This window comes from Gymnoscopelus braueri (genome assembly GCF_963280865.1).
Source record: "Gymnoscopelus braueri genome assembly, chromosome: 22".
In the NCBI taxonomy this organism is placed as follows: domain Eukaryota; kingdom Metazoa; phylum Chordata; class Actinopteri; order Myctophiformes; family Myctophidae; genus Gymnoscopelus; species Gymnoscopelus braueri.
In genome coordinates this window covers 9,423,725-9,441,656 of record NC_137624.1, presented here as the reverse complement: position 1 = coordinate 9,441,656, position 17,932 = coordinate 9,423,725, and the positions used below count along the sequence as shown (strand labels likewise).

The 17,932-nt window shown below is 39.2% G+C and overlaps 2 protein-coding genes across 3 annotated transcripts in view; both read right to left on the bottom strand.

Annotated features, from left to right (window-relative positions):
• Nucleotides 1–10,638, bottom strand: part of dym (dymeclin) — an 82,467-nt gene extending 71,829 nt beyond the window's left edge. The window contains exons 1-3 of one of the 2 annotated variants that reach the window (XM_080419563.1): nucleotides 10,575–10,638; nucleotides 3,458–3,716; nucleotides 909–961 (exon numbers count right to left, since the gene is read on the bottom strand). In XM_080419563.1, coding sequence (XP_080275689.1) covers nucleotides 909–961; nucleotides 3,458–3,597 — 193 coding nt within the window. In that variant the 5' untranslated portion in view covers nucleotides 3,598–3,716; nucleotides 10,575–10,638. Of the gene's footprint in view, nucleotides 1–908; nucleotides 962–3,457; nucleotides 3,717–10,424 lie in introns of both variants that reach the window. The other variant, XM_080419562.1, reaches the window with a different exon arrangement.
• A 731-nt stretch (nucleotides 10,639–11,369) lies between these two features.
• On the bottom strand, nucleotides 11,370–17,798 carry c21h18orf32 (chromosome 21 C18orf32 homolog). Its single transcript, XM_080419573.1, has 3 exons — nucleotides 17,621–17,798; nucleotides 15,255–15,473; nucleotides 11,370–11,972 (listed from the first exon to the last, which is right to left on the bottom strand). The coding sequence occupies exons 2-3, from the start codon at nucleotides 15,435–15,437 to the stop codon at nucleotides 11,907–11,909; spliced, it is 249 nt and encodes an 82-aa protein (XP_080275699.1). The 5' UTR covers nucleotides 15,438–15,473; nucleotides 17,621–17,798; the 3' UTR covers nucleotides 11,370–11,906.
• Nucleotides 17,799–17,932: the final 134 nt, after the last annotated feature.

The following is a 17,932-nucleotide window of genomic DNA, read 5'->3' as shown; positions in this document are numbered from 1 at the left end:
GAATCAGACTGATTCGACTGCCAATCTCAGTCGAATCATGCCAAAAAAAAAGAAGGAAAAAAAAGGTTTAAAAAAAAAAATATATATATATATATATATATATATTTCTTTTTGGTGTTGCATTAGTCGACCATTAGTCGACTATAGGCAACATTTAGCCAATCAGATTCGACTACAGAAATCCTTAGTCGGGGACAGGCCTAATCCACACACAACAGTGAGTGAGTGAGTGAGTGAGTGAGTGAGTGAGTGAGTGAGTGAGTGAGTGAGTGAGTGAGTGAGCGAGATAGTGAGATAGTAGTCTGGGAGGCATTGCATCGGAGCTTGGACAGCAGGGGCGCGGCCACTGCGTTGTGATTCAAATCAACAGCCAATGAAGAAAAGGGGGCGGGATCCACATGCAGTGGGTGTTGCATCTAAATAGGATCGACGGGAAGCAATTTGCCCTTGAGAAATTGCGGCCGCCATTGTTGTGTACTGCTGTTTGCCTCTCGTCTGACTTTTTAGACGAGTTGCACAGCTCTCAGACCGGTAAGAGGCGTGTCCGCTCAGATTCTTAGCGTAAGCTACATCCCGCCCACAAATACCAGGGCTCTGGCCCAGAAGTTCCTCGCCAGAGCTGGCGAAAACTTCTGGGAACTCAGATTAGTGAGATAGTGACAGCCCTAGTCTAGCAAGTGAGTGAGTGAGCGAGCGAGTCGGTGGGTGAGCGATTGAACAGGTGAGGGAGTGAGCAGAGTCAGTTTGTAGCAAGAATTCAAAAAATAAATGGTATTTGGAAAAATTCAAACGGGTGACATGGGTTTCTAAACCTTTTTTGACCACCAGGCCATCAGACACTATAAAATACTGGAAGCACAGTGTACATACTAAAGATGTATAAAATACTGGAAGCACAGTGTACATACTAAAGATCTTGGCGAGGGGGATCACAGCCTCTTCCAACAGCTTGGAATCCCCACTGTGTAGGAGAGAGAAAACAGGTTAAGACAAGTTCATTGCTAGTATCTTCTGCCCTCTACTGGCCTGCTAGCGCACTGCGTTATATTACATTTAACCACTTCAACTCTATACTTAGTAAAACGGACACCAATTGTCTTTGCCGAAAATAGCTGATCTATAAGCAGCGCATAGTGGCGTGTTGTGAGCTTGTAGATCTGCTATTTTCTGCAAATATTCCCCCCAGAATAGGGATGCTAGGTAGTAGGGTTCAAGTGGTTAAAGGGCAAGAGCACTTTGGTAGAGGTTTGGGTTGTGTAGTTATCAACAACATACTGTCATTTTAACATGGGCAATTTACCTAAATTAATTTCTTAAACGTTGAGATGCATTTTCTGGGTCCCAAAAATGTAGAGAGGCAAATGTGAGACTAGAAGCTAGACTGACTGAAATCATGGACCACATTGAAAGATTTGGGGTGTTAAAGTTAAAGGACAACTTTGTTTTTTTACAACCAAGGTTTATGTTTTAGCTTGTAATTAAAGTAAATAAAAGATGAGTATTAAAACATTTTCATTTACTGCTTTCTATAGTTTTTGCAATTTTCGTTATCTTTTTTACAGTGGGCGGGGGCATTCGGGCAGGTGGCTAAATATGTACTTTTTTTACACAATAACCCGTCGATTTCTTTATTATTATTTACAGTAGCTCCTCTAGCCCCCAATAACTTACATCTGGCCATCAAACACCACGGGACCTTTATTATTGTGTAAAAAAAAAAGAAAGAAGCCTGCCGTCTCAAGGTGAAAGTTAAACAGTTATCTATCTATCTGAAATGTTTTCCACTTCCTTGTGGTTTCCTTCATCAGTTACGGTTTCAGAGCAAAGCCTTTCCTTTTCGAAAGTGAAACCTAATTGTGGTAGAACAGGTAGAACAGCAGATTATTATTTTTTTTGTTAAGTTAAAATTATCGATTTCGTGGCGGCTGGCAAGATTGGATATATCCAACAGGATAAAGTTGACGTTAATATCTCAGTTCTGGACCAAGTATGATGATTCAGCTGTCACTACTAGTGGTGCACGTCTGCAAATGATAGTGATTTATTTAGGTGTACACATGGCTAACCACGTACACACCCCATCTCTTATCTCTACCCCTCTTCACAAGAGCTAGATGGTTCGTCTGCAAATGCCTTCTAAATAGTGGTGGGGGAAAAAAATCATTTCAGTGAAAGAACGATTTTGTTCACGCTAACGACAATGATTCGTTCAAATGATTCGTTCACGTTCTCGTTCAGTAGCGCTATTTTCTAGAGAAAAACACCATCACGGGAGCGTTATTATTCCGTTGCGCGTACAGCCCGCACTCCTGTCCTGTGTACGGGGGGAGGGGATGGGGGGTATGAACGATAGCGCGAACGCAACAGTTTCAGGAAGTGAACGAGCTCGTTCACGGCAATGAACTAGTTCTTTTGAACGAATCGATCATGAACGATCCATCACTACTTCTAAATCGGTAGCTCTCAAACTTCTTCGTGCCACGGACCCCCAAAAATGATAACCCGGTATTTGGCCGCACTTTCAAAGATTTTTTCAAAAACGTTGCAATTGCACGAAGTGACGCGCTGTGAGCTGGTATATCTGCTATTTTTGAGAACCACTGTTTCAAACCACTGTTCTAAATCCTAAGAGTTTTCTGAAAAATCTATGTTGCTATATTATATACTGTACATATAGCTACAATCTAAAATGACGCGGATGCTTTCCCGGTTTTAATGGGTTAAAGCCTGATTTACATACTTTGTCGCACCCACCCCGCACCAAAAACAGCGAGTACTAAGTAAGTACCAAGCTAATACATTCTATAGTCAAGTACCGAGAACATTTTGTCAGACAACAGGATATGTGGACAAGGAGGAGAACAAGGATACGCTGCAAAGAAACTACAGTAGGATAACAAGTAGTCAAACATACAGAATACAGGTTGAAACGCTGTCTGCTCGCTGTGTGTGTGTGTGCGTGCGCGTGCGTGTGCGTGTGCGTGTGCGTGTGCGTGTGTGCCATAGGCCACATTTGAGGACACGTTAGACATGAAACTAGTTTATTGGGGTCGGCATGTGAAATTGGGAACAAAACCGGCGGGCCTAATTACTGAAGCAAAACATTTTTGCGTTCATTTTTGTGTTTTATAACCTTTTCAAGTAGTCACAGAATATTTATCTCCAGTATGATCGATCCCCTGATGGTTGCTAATCACTGAGGGTTTCACTGTGTGGTTTCACAAATGTCAACGAGGTCATCGTGACCTCGTTGACATTTGCTGTCGGCCTTTAAAAATAGCATGTCTGGGCCAAAAATACATAGTAAAAAAAAAAAGGTACACAGGAGCCGAGATACAGCATTTGTAAGTAATAAGTTAACCAGGAAGTGAATGGAGCAGCAAATCTTCGGATCGCGTTATCTCTGGTTCTGTGTGAAAATGAATGAATTGTGTGTGTGTATGTGTGTGTGCCGTACCTGTTGGTGGGGCTGATGAAGGTGAAGGAGATGAGCTGGTTCCAGAAGGGGTCATTCTCCGACATGGCCTCGGAGCCCACCAGAGCTCTGAGGCTGGGGTTCTCCGACAGGTCACTGACCTGGCTGGTGTTGGCTCCCATCTCTACCGGCTCCCTACCGGCTTCACCTGGGGGTCCTGGGGGTCCTTCGCAACTTCCACTGGGCCAGACGAGCCACTCTTCACAACTTTATTATTACCAACCAGCTATAAAACTAGAACCTAAGAAAGAAAAAGGGGATAGAAATGAAATATTTTTTACAAAAATATTTGTATTACTGTATCCTTTCTATCATGTGCTGGTGGGGAGATTTGGACAGACTTTATTGAGAGGATAGCCGCTTGAGAGGATTTTCCTATACAGTATACGCACATTTAAAACATGACATACAATACAAATACACAATACACACACTAGGCCTGTCTCAAACCTGACAATTATTACATAATCGTCTAATCACAATTATTTGTGATAATCGCAATTATTTGCATAATCGTCATAATAGGTTCGATGTTGAACATTTCCGAATATTAAAAAAAAAGCAGAAATAGCAGACCTACAAGCTTAGGGACCAGTCGAAATTTACAGAAGGGGTTCCCTGGAGGAAAATAGGGGAGGGTCATGCCTTTCTAATTTTAGTCCAAGAGAGGGTCAGCTAATTTTACTTTGAATCCAAGGGAGGGTCATGCGATTTTGAATCGATAAAATAGTCAGTTTTTTATATACCTTTTTAGTACAACAGAACAGTGGTCAATGACCCCTCTCTATTTCAAAGGATACAAAGGATTCAAATCAAGTAACACCTTGGTCTATTTAGAATCAATGGCGGTCGTTAACAAGCCATCAACGCACAGCGAATGTGAACGACCCAGTCAAATCTATTCAGCGTCTTAATAGCCTAATTTGTTTTATATAAGCAACAGTGTAGTCACTGTAGTTAACAATTAAAAGGGCAGAGTGACAAAAGTTGTAAACTACTGGCAGAGCCGGCCCAGCCAATAGGCAGATTAGGAAATTGCCTAGGGCGCCATTAGGGTGGGGGGCGCCCACCAAGCCAAGATTTACGTTTTTTTTAATAATAGAAAAATATACATATTTGGGCCTGATTCACTAAGTTGTTCGTAAATAGTGCCTAAATAAAGTGACTAAAAGGGTGCGTATTTTCGATAAGCACAAATGGACGTGCGTGCCAACCGTGCATAAGGTGGGAGTGAAACCCTTTTTTATTTAGAACTTAATATATATTTACATTAACTTAAATAGACTTTAACGTGTGTGTGCGGGCAGGGGTGATGGCCTCCATAAGATGAATTTGAGGGCGGAACACACACGTGTTGCATGATGAACTACATGTAAAAACGTCAGAGGCTTGACATGTTTGACATTTCAAATCCGTTTCAATATGCAAATAACTCGACCTGTATTGTTAGAAGGGTGCATTCCAGATAATTTAAGGAGTGCTGCATATATGCAGAAACCGGTTGATAATTTCATGGTACAGAAAGTACATGACGCGAACATGCGTGCAAAATGCACATGCAACGGCCACGTGAATGGCAATGACGTGCCGTACAGCACGTTAAGTTACATTTCTTTAATAAGACTTTTAGAGGTCCTCTCTCTCCCTCTCTCTATTCCAGGAGATAATAAAACACCTTTCCATCTACTCAGATAACGCCCAATACAAATTCATTAATATATAATAGTTTTGTTTTAAATGTTATTTTTAGTCAAAGGAAGGGTCATGGCATTTTAGATCAGGGCACATACATTTTCTCCAGGGGGGGTACCCTTCTTTAAAAATCGACCTGTCCCTTACATACCTACAAGTTTACAACGCATCACAAAGTGACGCGTTGTAAGCTTGTAGATCAACTATTTCAGCTTTTTTTTTTATGTATAAAATTATTAAATAATATATTTTTTTAAAAATGGCATGTCTGCCCTGTGGACATTTTTATTACGAAGCCTAAATGGCAAACAGAAATAAAACATGTATTCATATGTTGTGTGCCAAACAAACAATTAAATCGTTCATCGTAAATTATTTGAGTGACAATTAATCGTCAACTTAAATTTGGAATCGTGACAGCCCTAACACACACATACAAATACAGTTAGCTTGCTCTCCCTCTCCCACCCAGGCCACATGCACCCCCATAAATCAACATAAGTAAGTACAAGCAGTTTAAAAGCATTGAAACAGGTTGTTTCAAGATGTGAATATAAGGAAGTCATGAAGCGGCCAAGAGGAGAGGTAATAAACTCCTCGTTCCACAACACAGCACAAAGCAACTTGGACAGTCTTTTGTGCCAGCAGCCCTCAGGCTCGGCTCCACAACCAAGCCAGACCCCCACACACGGTGTTCCGTTTCTGGACTGACCACTTTCAACCTGGTCTCCCTGTTTGTGGGTCCCTATTTTGGGCACGTAATTATAGGCAAAACAAAAAAAAACATTTTTCAAAAACGGCAGAAAATGACAAACATTTCCCAACATTTTCAGAAATAGTGAAAACGGACATTCTACAAGCTCACGATGCATCATATCGCGACGCATTGTGAGCTTGTAGATTGGCTGTTTTCTCTATTTCCACTTCTCTTATTTACAGTGTGCTTTTATAACTTGACTCTATTATGGGTCTAGGAAGCTGACATTTGACAGATTGAGTAATTCTGGCCATTTCCCCCGAAAAAGGGCCTAAAAATAAAGTTGTAGGCTATAACAGATATGACATCCGTCAAAGATTCTTATCTGACACCGATATCAATTGAATTCATTTGATCTGTATGGGAGAAAGACACTACTGTCTACATGCTGTTATCTTATCTTCCATGGCCTACTTGAGTAAACTCCCTCCTCCTGTTAAGTTTATAGTCTGTTTTCTGGGATAATAGTCTCATTTGTTTACAAAATGCATAAAAACACACAATCTGACTGACTCATGATTAATGTGAGGACACTAGTACCCATATTCAAACTTGGTTCTTGGATATTTCTATTTTCTTTCAATCTTTTTCTAGACTTAAATTCAGGGGTTAAATTGGGGTGAACTAAACTTTGTGACAGTCAGGACATTGACCTTAAATGAGTGACACAGTCATTTGTAGAGATGCATTCCAGGCAGCTAGTGACACACACACTCTGAGCAGCTGGCAAAGCCAACATCATCTCCTTTTGTTTTAATAAAAAACGAACAAAACAAAACATAAATAGCTACTGTACTGTACGTCCTGTATAGGGATTCAATGGCCCCTTTAGCAGACTGTTCCAGATACATGATTGCTGCCTAAATATCTTCTCAGGAATATGAAAAGAATCTCTTACAGTACAAATGCCTCAAGTAGGAATCATTTCAACATTAAGGTCATAGGTAGCCATAGTGCAACATTAACCACTTACAGTACACCCTATATCAGGAGTCTTCAACAAGGGGTCCGGGTCGGGACCCCTTGGGGGTCCTCAGAGTTACTACAGGGGGGCCTCCAAATATTTGTGTGATCCGAACATATTTATTTTTTTACATATATAGACTGCCTATTCTGAGGAGAACTTTAGCCAAAAATAGCAGATCTACAAGCTCACAATGCCTCACAGTTTTGGGGAAAGAGGTTTGGCGTAGAGGGAAAAAAGAGCAGACCAAGCACAAAGGTCAGGTTTACTAAGCATTGACGGTTTAAGTGGTTAAATGCAGGGTTGCATTGCTCATGGGACGGCCTTGCACGCCGTGCAGGAACCTATTTGACCAGGAGCATGTGCAGGCAGTGGCACACGCATAGATTTAAAACTACTTTAAATTCACACCTCAACAAAGTTTACAAAGGCTCCCGACTCACACCAGGAACATTAACATAGGAATGAGCCTAGATGCATATCAATTGTCCATTGTGTGACCTGTAGTGTAGGTGTTAAGCGACGTGCGCGTCACGTCATTAAAATAGAGTGCAACCACGTTCCAATTCAGCATTGCAACATGTGTTAAATGTCTGAAAATGCACATTAACACGAATCCAACAAACACTGATGACAGTGCTATCAAACAGGTCTATGAAGCCATCTTTGGAATCTAGGAAAAAGTACAAGTAAGTACACAATTTTATACAATACTGTATGCAGTGGGGGTCTCACTCTCTGCTTCATCTCTCTCAGCTAAAGGGGTCCTTTGCCTGTAATACGTTGAAGACCCCTACCCGTCAGTGCCCTATATACTTCGTTGACCCCCAGGACTCCATACTAGATGCCCTGGTATTTCCCGAGTCTACACCAAATCTCTGAAGTCACTGAAAATATCCAATCTACAAGTTCGCAACGATGCGCCGTGTTGTGTGAGTTTGTAGATTGGCTATTTTTGCCCAAGGTTCGCCCCAGAATAGGGAAGCTAGGGTTCACATGGTTAAAACTGCTGCTGCTTTTTAACCCATTAAAAACCGGGAAAGCAACTGTATATATATTTTTATATATATATATATATATATATATATATATATATATATATAATTTATTTACGATTTATATAGCGCTTTTCTAGGTACTCAAAGTCGCTTTACAGAAACAAGATAAAACCAATATATCATTTTCAGATTGGGGTCCTTGGGCTACTGGCCAAATACATATCATTTTGGGGGTCCTTGGCAGGAAAACGTTTGAGAACTACTGATTTAGAGGGCATTTGTAGTTAGTATCGGCCTCAGATCTTAATTGGTTAGGGGGTCTTGCCAGGCAGTTTAACTCCCAACAATATCAACATCCCTGCTATATCAATCTAAGAACTCTCAATGTGGGTTACATCACTGCCTCTCAATGTAGGGTCTGCGGCCCCCCAGGGAGCCTTGAGGGGGTCCACGGCTAAATGACTGATAGTTAGGAACCAAATGAACCCTTACAGGTCTGTAACTGCGGCGAGTGCAAATTAAACGTTAAATTAATATTGTTGATGTGTAGGCTGATGTGTAGGCTGATTTATTTTGAAAATCTCTAAAAACTAAAAGTAGTAAACAAAAAATAAAGGGGTATTTTCCTCACGACCCATAAAAATTGGTCCACGACCCACATATGGCTCCCGAATGCATATCAAATTGGGGGGTCCTTGACATTAAAAGGGATAGTTCACAGATTTTTTTCCCCCATCGATTAGTCACCCCATGGAGACTTGAATTCATGGATATTTCTTTTGTTTTTGTCGCTTTCCTAAGTCAATAATTTAATGACAAGCGAACCGCTGCCGGTCATCAAATTATTGGCTTAGGAAAACAAAGAAATATCCATGAATTCAAGTCTCCATGGGGTGACTAATCGATAGAAGATAAAAAATAGTTTTGGGGGTGAACTATCCCTTTAAAAGGGTTGAGAATCACTGCGTCACGTCATGTACACTCGTTTGAATGTAATTTACGGGAGTGTCCAAGTACAGTCAAATACAGGATGACAATCTGTCATCCAGGATGTGTGAATATGCTTTCATCAGACACGCCTTTGGTATACAAGTATGATCACATATTTTACATACATAAGTTCACAACCTTTTACACAACAGCACCAACACACATTGGTGCCGTTGCTCCTGACACGAGACCATAATTAAAGTATTAATTCACTTAAGTTTACTTATAGCCTTCTTGCTATCCTTTCATTGGCATAACTCACATCACCAAAGACACTATTAGACTACTGGTTTACGACGGGGGTCCTTGAGAGGGTTCCAGGGGGTCCCCACACAGCTAAATGATGGAAGTGGACCCTTATGGGTCAGAAACTCTGAGTGTACAAATGGAACCAAATGGACCCTTATGGGTCTGTAACAACAACTTTCCTTCTCATTTCTGCCGCTACAATGTTGAGGAACCAAAACAAAGTTTGTAGAGCTGCTATTTTCTATATATATATATATATATATATATATATATATATATATACACACACACACTTATTTATTTTTTATTGTTATTCCTTTTTGAATGTTTGCCTACGATGACATGCACATAATTTGGACACCAGGTTTAAAGTGGGTTAATGTCATTATTACTTCAAAAGCTAAATGGTATTCCAATGAGAGAATGCACTGTAAAAAGCACGACTATTCAATCTGAAAATGTTTCACTCCCCATACAGTAAAGACAGTTGTAGAATTCTGCACTTATAATGAATATAATGCACAATATAATCTAAACAGCTAAAGATCTTCTCTTATGAGGGTCCCTGCTGGCACCAATTGTTTTCAGACGGCCTATACTATTAGAATACACATCAATTTGGGGGTCCTTGATGACATGAACACACTGTTTAACTGATAATGGGGTAACGAGTCGTTATAGCAGTCATTTAGCCCTAGAATGGCTGTGATATTATACATGTCATGTGTGTTTATGGAATGGGATACGTGAGATGTAGCCTATATATCATTGGCTCTCAAAGTGGGGCCCGGGGACCCCCATGGGTCCTTGAGGGTGGGGGTACCAGGGCGTCACAATCATGTTAACCATATTTTATACTTTGGCTTTTCAAAAAAATAGCAGATCTACAAGCTCACAGCGCGTCACTTCGTGCCGCGCTATGAGCTTGTAGATCTTCTATTTTTTTGAAAAACCCAGGCACAAAATATTTTTGAGATGGGGGGAGGGGTCCGCAGCCAAATACATATCAGTTTGGGGGGTCCTTGACATGGAAAAGTTTGAGAACCATTGGCCTATATTAACATCACAGCCATTCCAGGGCTAGCCATAGCAGATCATTTGTCAGTAATCACTGCAGCATTACGTTACGATCTAAATGTCTTTAGACCGCATCCTTCACAAACTCACGTGTTTATAACAACATCTATGACGATAACAGCCCGTATTTCATCTTTAGATGTAATGCACACACATTTACCAAACAGCTAGTAGATGAGCTGTGTACAACTGCTCGATCAGCTGACCAGTAACAGCTCTTACCTGTCAAACTGATGTGTGATCTGATCTGCTCCTCTTCTTCAGCTATGATCCTATTTCACATATTTCAAACTGACGTTGTTTTCGTGCGAGTCAAAGGTTTTTTTGTTATAACAACGCGCTCTACAGCGGCGAGTTTATGGCTCGTAATACCTGATATGTTGATGAATTGGTGGAAGCCCAAATTTACTCCAGCAGCTCCTTTCCACCATATTTTCCACGTCGCGACCCCTTGCGTGATGACGCCAGAGCGTTACGTCCACCATGACGCAACACAACGGATCATGAATACATTATGTAGATCACGTCGTAATATAACATATAACGATTACGTTATGTATGTATATTAATACTTTCAGTGGTAGAAGACAGATATTTATTTATTTAAGTTAAATACCACAATGTAGAAATACTTTAAGTACAGTTCCTGTGTTCAAATTCAAACGCAAAAATACTCATTATGCAGAATATTCCATTTCACAATATTATTATTGGATTAATTAGTAATGCATTAATGTGTTCATCACTTTGCATCTGTAACAACTAATAGTACAAATATCTGCCTCCGAGTGGAGAAAACATATAGTATATTTCTACTCAATTCCAACTCCAATGTTAAGTGTATCATCATAGTTCATCCCTAAATCTAAGCTACTGCATGCAGAACAGTAAATATCAATCATTAGTCGGGTGGAAACCTTGCATGTCCAAAACCATTGCTTTAAAAAAAAAACATTCTACCAAGCTGAAAACAGGCATCTTCAAGCTCAGATCGGCTATTTTCCCTACTTTTGTGTGACACTCTTGACTCTTGTATGAAGTAGGGGCATTAATTAATTACGAAAAAACATTAAAAAATTAGATATGGAGAAATTGGAGATACACGGTCTCTGTGACGCCTCTACAGTCTTGTACTTTTAAAGAGAAGCAAAGAATGAGTACAATCAATTGTAGATTTCATTTTATTCAGAAAAAAGCCTGAGTATAGTATGATGCTGTATAATAATAAAGTAAAGACATTAATTACTTCATGACAAACTGCGGTAGCAAAATTCAACAATTACCAATTTCCTAACCACTTAAACCCTATATACTTAGTTGACTGGGGTCCCCCAGAGCACTATACTTGGTCCGATCTCTACACCAAAATCTCTTAAATAGCAGATCTACAAGCTCCCAACGCATCGCATTGCGACACATCACCCATTGCGAGCTTGTACAGTAGATCTGCTATGTTTTGCCTGATGTTTGCCCCAGAATGGGGAGGCTAGAGTTCATGTGGTTAGAGCTGTCATGAAATGAATTGCAGAAGAAAACAGTTTTATTCACTTGCAAAAAACCTAATTTACACAAGGAGACATTTTAATTTAAATTATTAATTGTTTTTCATTATTAATTTAAATTATTAATTCATTATTTAATTTAATATATGTTATATACTGAAATATGTACACAATTTTAGATGCATCTCAGTTTAATAAGCTGTCAGTCTGTCTTCTTATCTGCTACTGTGGTTGTTCCATTGGCAGTGAGGTCTCCGTTACTTTCAGGCTGAAAAACAAACAAGAAATAATGTCAGTGTTACATTATGATCCTAAAGCAAGAGGATTACATGGATTAAAGCAAAATAAAACCTCATGACTGAAAAAAAGGTTGCACGGCCCAAGTCCTAATGTGTGATTTGTGAAACGCATGTCAGTAGGACCCCTCTCCGTCATAATGTCCCGGGCTGAATTTTTGTCCCAGTCAAGCCTGCTGGTATTGCAGAATCAGAGGTGTGACAATTAATAGTTCTGTTTGACAGCAGTTGTCGGTAGATTTTATACATTCAAAACTATACTCTACGCGCATTTATTTCACAAAATATCGACACAAAATGGACTGACGATGTAGCAGACACAGTCACAGAGCTCCTGTACTGAAGCATTTTCCTTCACCGAGCGACATAATAGGATGTTTTTTCCCAATTAAGTAGAACCTTAGATGTGTAATTAACGTAATTACATTAAGAACCTGTTAAAGGTAGTTCACCCAAAAAATTACATATTTTCTATCGATTAGTCAACCCAAAGAAGACTCTTTGTGTCTCCTACCGGAACCGCTGCCGGTCATTAAACTATTGGCTTAGGAATGCGACAAAAACAAAAAAATATCCATGAATTCAGGTCTCTATGGGGTGACTAATCGATAGGAAAAAAGTCATTTTGGGGGTGAACTATCCCTTTAAGCATCATTGTTGGGTATGTAACAGTAGCACTGTTGATTAACCAAATAACTCAAATGCTAACATTTGTTATTGTTATTATTATTATACAGCTTATCAGGCATATGATGACACAAATTAGTTTGTGCACATTTGAGGGCTTTATTCTTCTTCAGATTAGAAGAGATACTGATCAATAGAAAGATTGAAAACATCAGAACTGTCTCCAATGGTCTCTTTGATCTGAAGCCAGATAAACCCCCTGGAGCCCAGAGGCTGATGACTGTTTATTTTTTTAAAGTCGTGTGGGGCTAGCATTTCTTCACAGAGCGACATAAAGGCTGTTTTTTTTTTTTTTTCATAAGTAGAGCATGCAAAAATGCTATAATGCATTCAGTTCTGCATCACTAGTGTGTGTGTGAGAGAGAGAGAGAGAGATGTTGATGATGCATATTGCATAACGTTACGATAGCCGAATCACGCAAGAACTGTTTGTGTTGTGTGATCAGAAATACATTAGAGGAGAAACAGAAAGGTGCCTGTCCCACCTGCCGGCTGTCCCCTTTACAAATACATTGGTTCAGCTCTGTGACTACTACCTCCGATGCCAGCTCAAAGGTAGAGTTGTTCCGAACTTCCGATACCAAGAACAAAATCGGAAAAGCTGCCGATACTGCCCTGAAATGCTGGTATCGGTATCGGCGAGTATGTCAGTCTATGCCAATCCGATACCGTGTAATTCATCACATGATGATATGTCATTTACAGTCGTCAATTATTTTGTATTTTGAATGCTTCAGTTGATGTTGCACTAATGTTTTATACTTTTACTGTACTATTTACATTATTATTTTACAAACTGCAATTTAAGAATTATTAATGGGATTTGTATTTATTCCTAGATCAGTGGTTCTCAAACTTTTTAATTTCAAGGACCCACATAACTCTGAGAGTGTACAAACGGAACCAAATAGACCCGTTACAGACCTGTAAGGGTCCATTTGGAACGCCCTCAAGGAACCCAGAGAGTCCCTGGACCTCACTTTGAGAGCCACTGTCCTAGATTGCTTTTTTTAATTACTCACCGGTATCCGATCGGTACTCGGTATCGACCGATGCGCAAGTTATGGGTATCGGAATCGGGAAGGAAAAAATGGTATCGGCACATCTCTGCTCAAAGGCAGCATGACAATTACCTCCCCTTCTGTCTCTGTAATATACACCTAACAACAAGGCGGAACGATGACAGTGCAATATTCACCACCTGGAACAGGGCTGTGTAAAAGGGGATATGGATTGGACCAGTGGTGTAAAGTAACTAAGTACATTTACTCAAGTATTGTACTTAAAAGGTAGGGTAAGTGATATTTTTTTGGTAACATTTATTTTTCTGTTAAAAAGGTTAGAGTACTATATTCTGATAGTAATCGTTGCTACAGAGCGTTTGTTCGGTCACAGGGCTCTCTCCAGCTCTTTAGTAAACAGAATATAGCACATTTTCAGGTAGGTGACATAATTTAAGCCAATCAGAAGAGAGCACTGAAAATGCATTTTCTGTTTAATAAAGAGCTGGAGAGACATGGGAGACTCCTTTTACTGAATAAACACTCTATAGCAATGAGTACTATCAGAATATAGAGCTATTTAACACATATTTTAACCAAAGTAAATCACTTACCCTACCTTTAACTACAATTTTGAGGTATTTTTTTACTTTACTGGAGTATTTCCAATTGTCAATACTTTGTCTTCTACTACATTACATCTCAGAGGCAAATATTGTACTTTTACTCACTACAACACTACAATTATTTGAAAACTTTAGTTACTAGTTACTTCGTAGATTTTGATTATTATTACAAAACATATCTCAACCACTTCAGCCCTATATACATTTCGACGCATTGTGAGCTTGTAGATCGGCTATTTTCAAAGGGTTTTTATACATTTCAAAACTTGTGAAATGGCACATTCTGCTTAATGAGTACTTTCTACGTTTGGTGCTTTAAGTACATGACACCAATACTTTTACTTAATTCCGGACTTTTACTTGTAACAGAGTATTTCCACACTGCAGTATTGATACTTTTACTTAAGGGATACTTCACTTTAGGGCCGGGGAAACATTTAAAAAATATATTAAAAATAAATGAAAAAATTAGTAGGACACTCTAATGCGTGAGGGGGCCATGAATTTTCCATAACTTTTTTCATTTATTTTTAATATATTTTTTAAATGTTTCCCCGGCCCTAAAGTGAAGTATCCCTTTAAAGGGGAAATCCACCCATTTTCAATATTTAACTATGTCATTAATATAGCATAAAGGAGTTGTGTGGAAATAAGAAAAAATTTAAAAAAAAATTAACATTGCAAAAAAAATTAACATTGCAAAAAAATTAACATTGCAAATTACACCATGATGAGTCATCACAGTGTAATTTGCAATGTTAATTTTTTTGCAATGTTAAATTTTTTTGCAATGTTATTTTTTTTTTTAATTTTTTCTTATTTCCACACAACTCCTTTATGCTATATTAATGACATAGTTAAATATTGAAAATGGGTGGATTTCCCCTTTAAGTAAAACATCTGAGTACTTTGTCCACCACTGGATTGGACATAGCTTTACCTTGCTTGTTCCATTACTGGTTTGACTGTCCTTTTGGTCGACTGCTGCACCAGTCTCCTGAATGGCTTGCTTGGTCCAGAACTTGTTAATTATAGGGGAGATGAAAGGGTAGAGGATGGGCTCCAGGAACCTCTTGTACACCCATAACAGGACAGGAATCACAATACAAGGAATGCACACCATAGCTGTGGCTCAGACTGCAGGCCCAAAGAGATGAACCTGCACAGAGAAGGCACAGTCAACACTGGGTATTATAGCAGGAGAATCGTAAACCCTTTCGACCTGGTGTCCCTATTTTGGGGCGAACAGTTTAGAAGATTTCCCAAAATGTAAACAAAAACATTGCGAATATGGCAGATAGAACTTGTAGAACAGTTGTTTTTCTCTATTTTGTGTGACACCATCGTAGGAAATAGGGCATAAATGTGGTTAATACTCACTACAGCAGTTTAAATACAATATTGTAATGTTCACCCTTCAGGCTATCATGTAATATAATGTTATGTAATGTAATATATACCAGTATATGACTCAACTTCAAGTCAACTTTGGTTATTGCAATTTGCATTCATATGAATCAGTACTTCTCTATTTCTCTCACTCACACACACACACACACACACACACACACACACACACACACACACACACACACACACACACACACACACACACACACACACACACACACACACACACACACACACACTTTCCTTAATTTAACTGTACAAGTTCTTGACATTCATACAAAATATTATTCAGTTCTGTGTCAGCTAGGTTGAAAAGAGATGGCGATAATATATAGATGTTATGTTAATATGGAGTTATTAATCAGATACATAAGTAATCAACAGATAGAAATTGTAATTAACAAAAAATGTACAATCAAATAATTAACTTAGTAGTGCATGATGTAAAACAGAAAGATCTGTGTAATCTACAACTTCACCAAAATGTGACTGCTTGTCTTTGTTCCATATCAAATGAATTAAAAACTATGCTGACTGCTGTTGGGTCATTTAGAGTTACACAGGTTAAACTATTTGAATAGCCTTCATCTGTTTGGGTTCAAAACGGTTGTTGTGATAAGCATACCATGATATTGATAGTTTTGGTTACCATCATGTTATGGTCAAATTAATCACATCCAATCAACGAATCGACAATGAAAATCATTATTGTTAGTGGCAGATATATAATGGTCCCACTCTGCCATGAAACCAGAAACAGTTGACACCATCTCAGGGACAGATTATACATTGTTGGATTACCACTAGAATAATACAGTAATATTTACATAAACACTGATAGATTACCATCTAAAATACAGTAATATTTAACATGAACATGGTTGGATTGCCATTCTAGACTAAGTATATTTACAATAACAATTGCTGGATTACCATCTAGTCATATTTACATTAACATTGTTTGATTACCACCATATTAGCTGTAGAATACAACTCTCGTAGACGTATTTATGATTCTGACGTTTTCAATCTACTAGAGTTGTAGGGTTCACCCCCCCATGGACACAGGGACTTTCAGCACTATACCCCGTAGACACTCCAAACATGTACAAATTGAAAATAAAGGTGCTTACCCCCACGCCCCAAATGTTAACTCTCGCTACGGGGTAGTAGTTTAATATAATAATCCATATCTTTCAACAAATAAGTGTTTTAATGCCGTCCGTGGCCGAACGCCATTTTTTCACCATCGTTTACTTCCTGTTTACATTGAGTGTAATTCCGGGTTTCACCAGATGGGCGCGTCACTACCGCCCATTGGGAACTTCCGACAGAATCGGTCACAGACGGCATTAAAACACTTCTTTATTGAAAGATATGGATTATTATATTAAACTACTACCCCGTAGCGAGAGTTAACATTTGGGGCGTGAGGGTAAGCACCTTTATTTTCAATTTGTACATGTTTGGAGTGTCTACGGGGTATAGTGCTGAAAGTCCCTGTGTCCATGGGGGGTGAACCCTACAACTCTCGTACACTGAAAACGTCAGAATCATAAATACGTCTACGAGAGTTGTATACAGCTACCACCATCTATTGTAGCCTAACAGTAATACAATTACATTAATTTAACATGCCACCTAGAATACAATACAGTCATATTTAAACATTGTGTGTGTCGTGAGTCGTGACTGTCGTCAGGTTACTTGACTCACTGAACCCCTTGTTACACTACTACAGTGGGATTATGAATGTGCATCAGCCTCGGCTCGGCCCTGCATGTCTCTCTATCTCTCTCTCTCTCCCCTCTGTAATTAACCTAATTAAGAATAGCTTGTTAAGCCAGTGTTTAGCTTAGCTTGTCACTGTCAAGCAGCGTTAACTCCAATGCTCACCTTAGTTGTTGGTGGTGCTTTTATTTAATGTAATAAATCGATCAATCTTCTGTAAAAAAAAAATGAACCAGTTGTTCTGTTTTGATGCTGCGATGGCTCCGGAATTCAACGTCACATGCGCATTGCTCACTTCCGCCCTACGTCGGTGGCCGCGTTGAAAATATCAGATCAACAAGCTCACGAGCATAGAGTTAAAAAATAAACGAGGCGTTGCGTTTGTCATTTCTGCCTTGGATGACGTAACCAAGGGACGTAACGACGTAACCCGGAAGTGTAGTTCCTTGATCAGCAATAACACTTCCGGTTTATGAG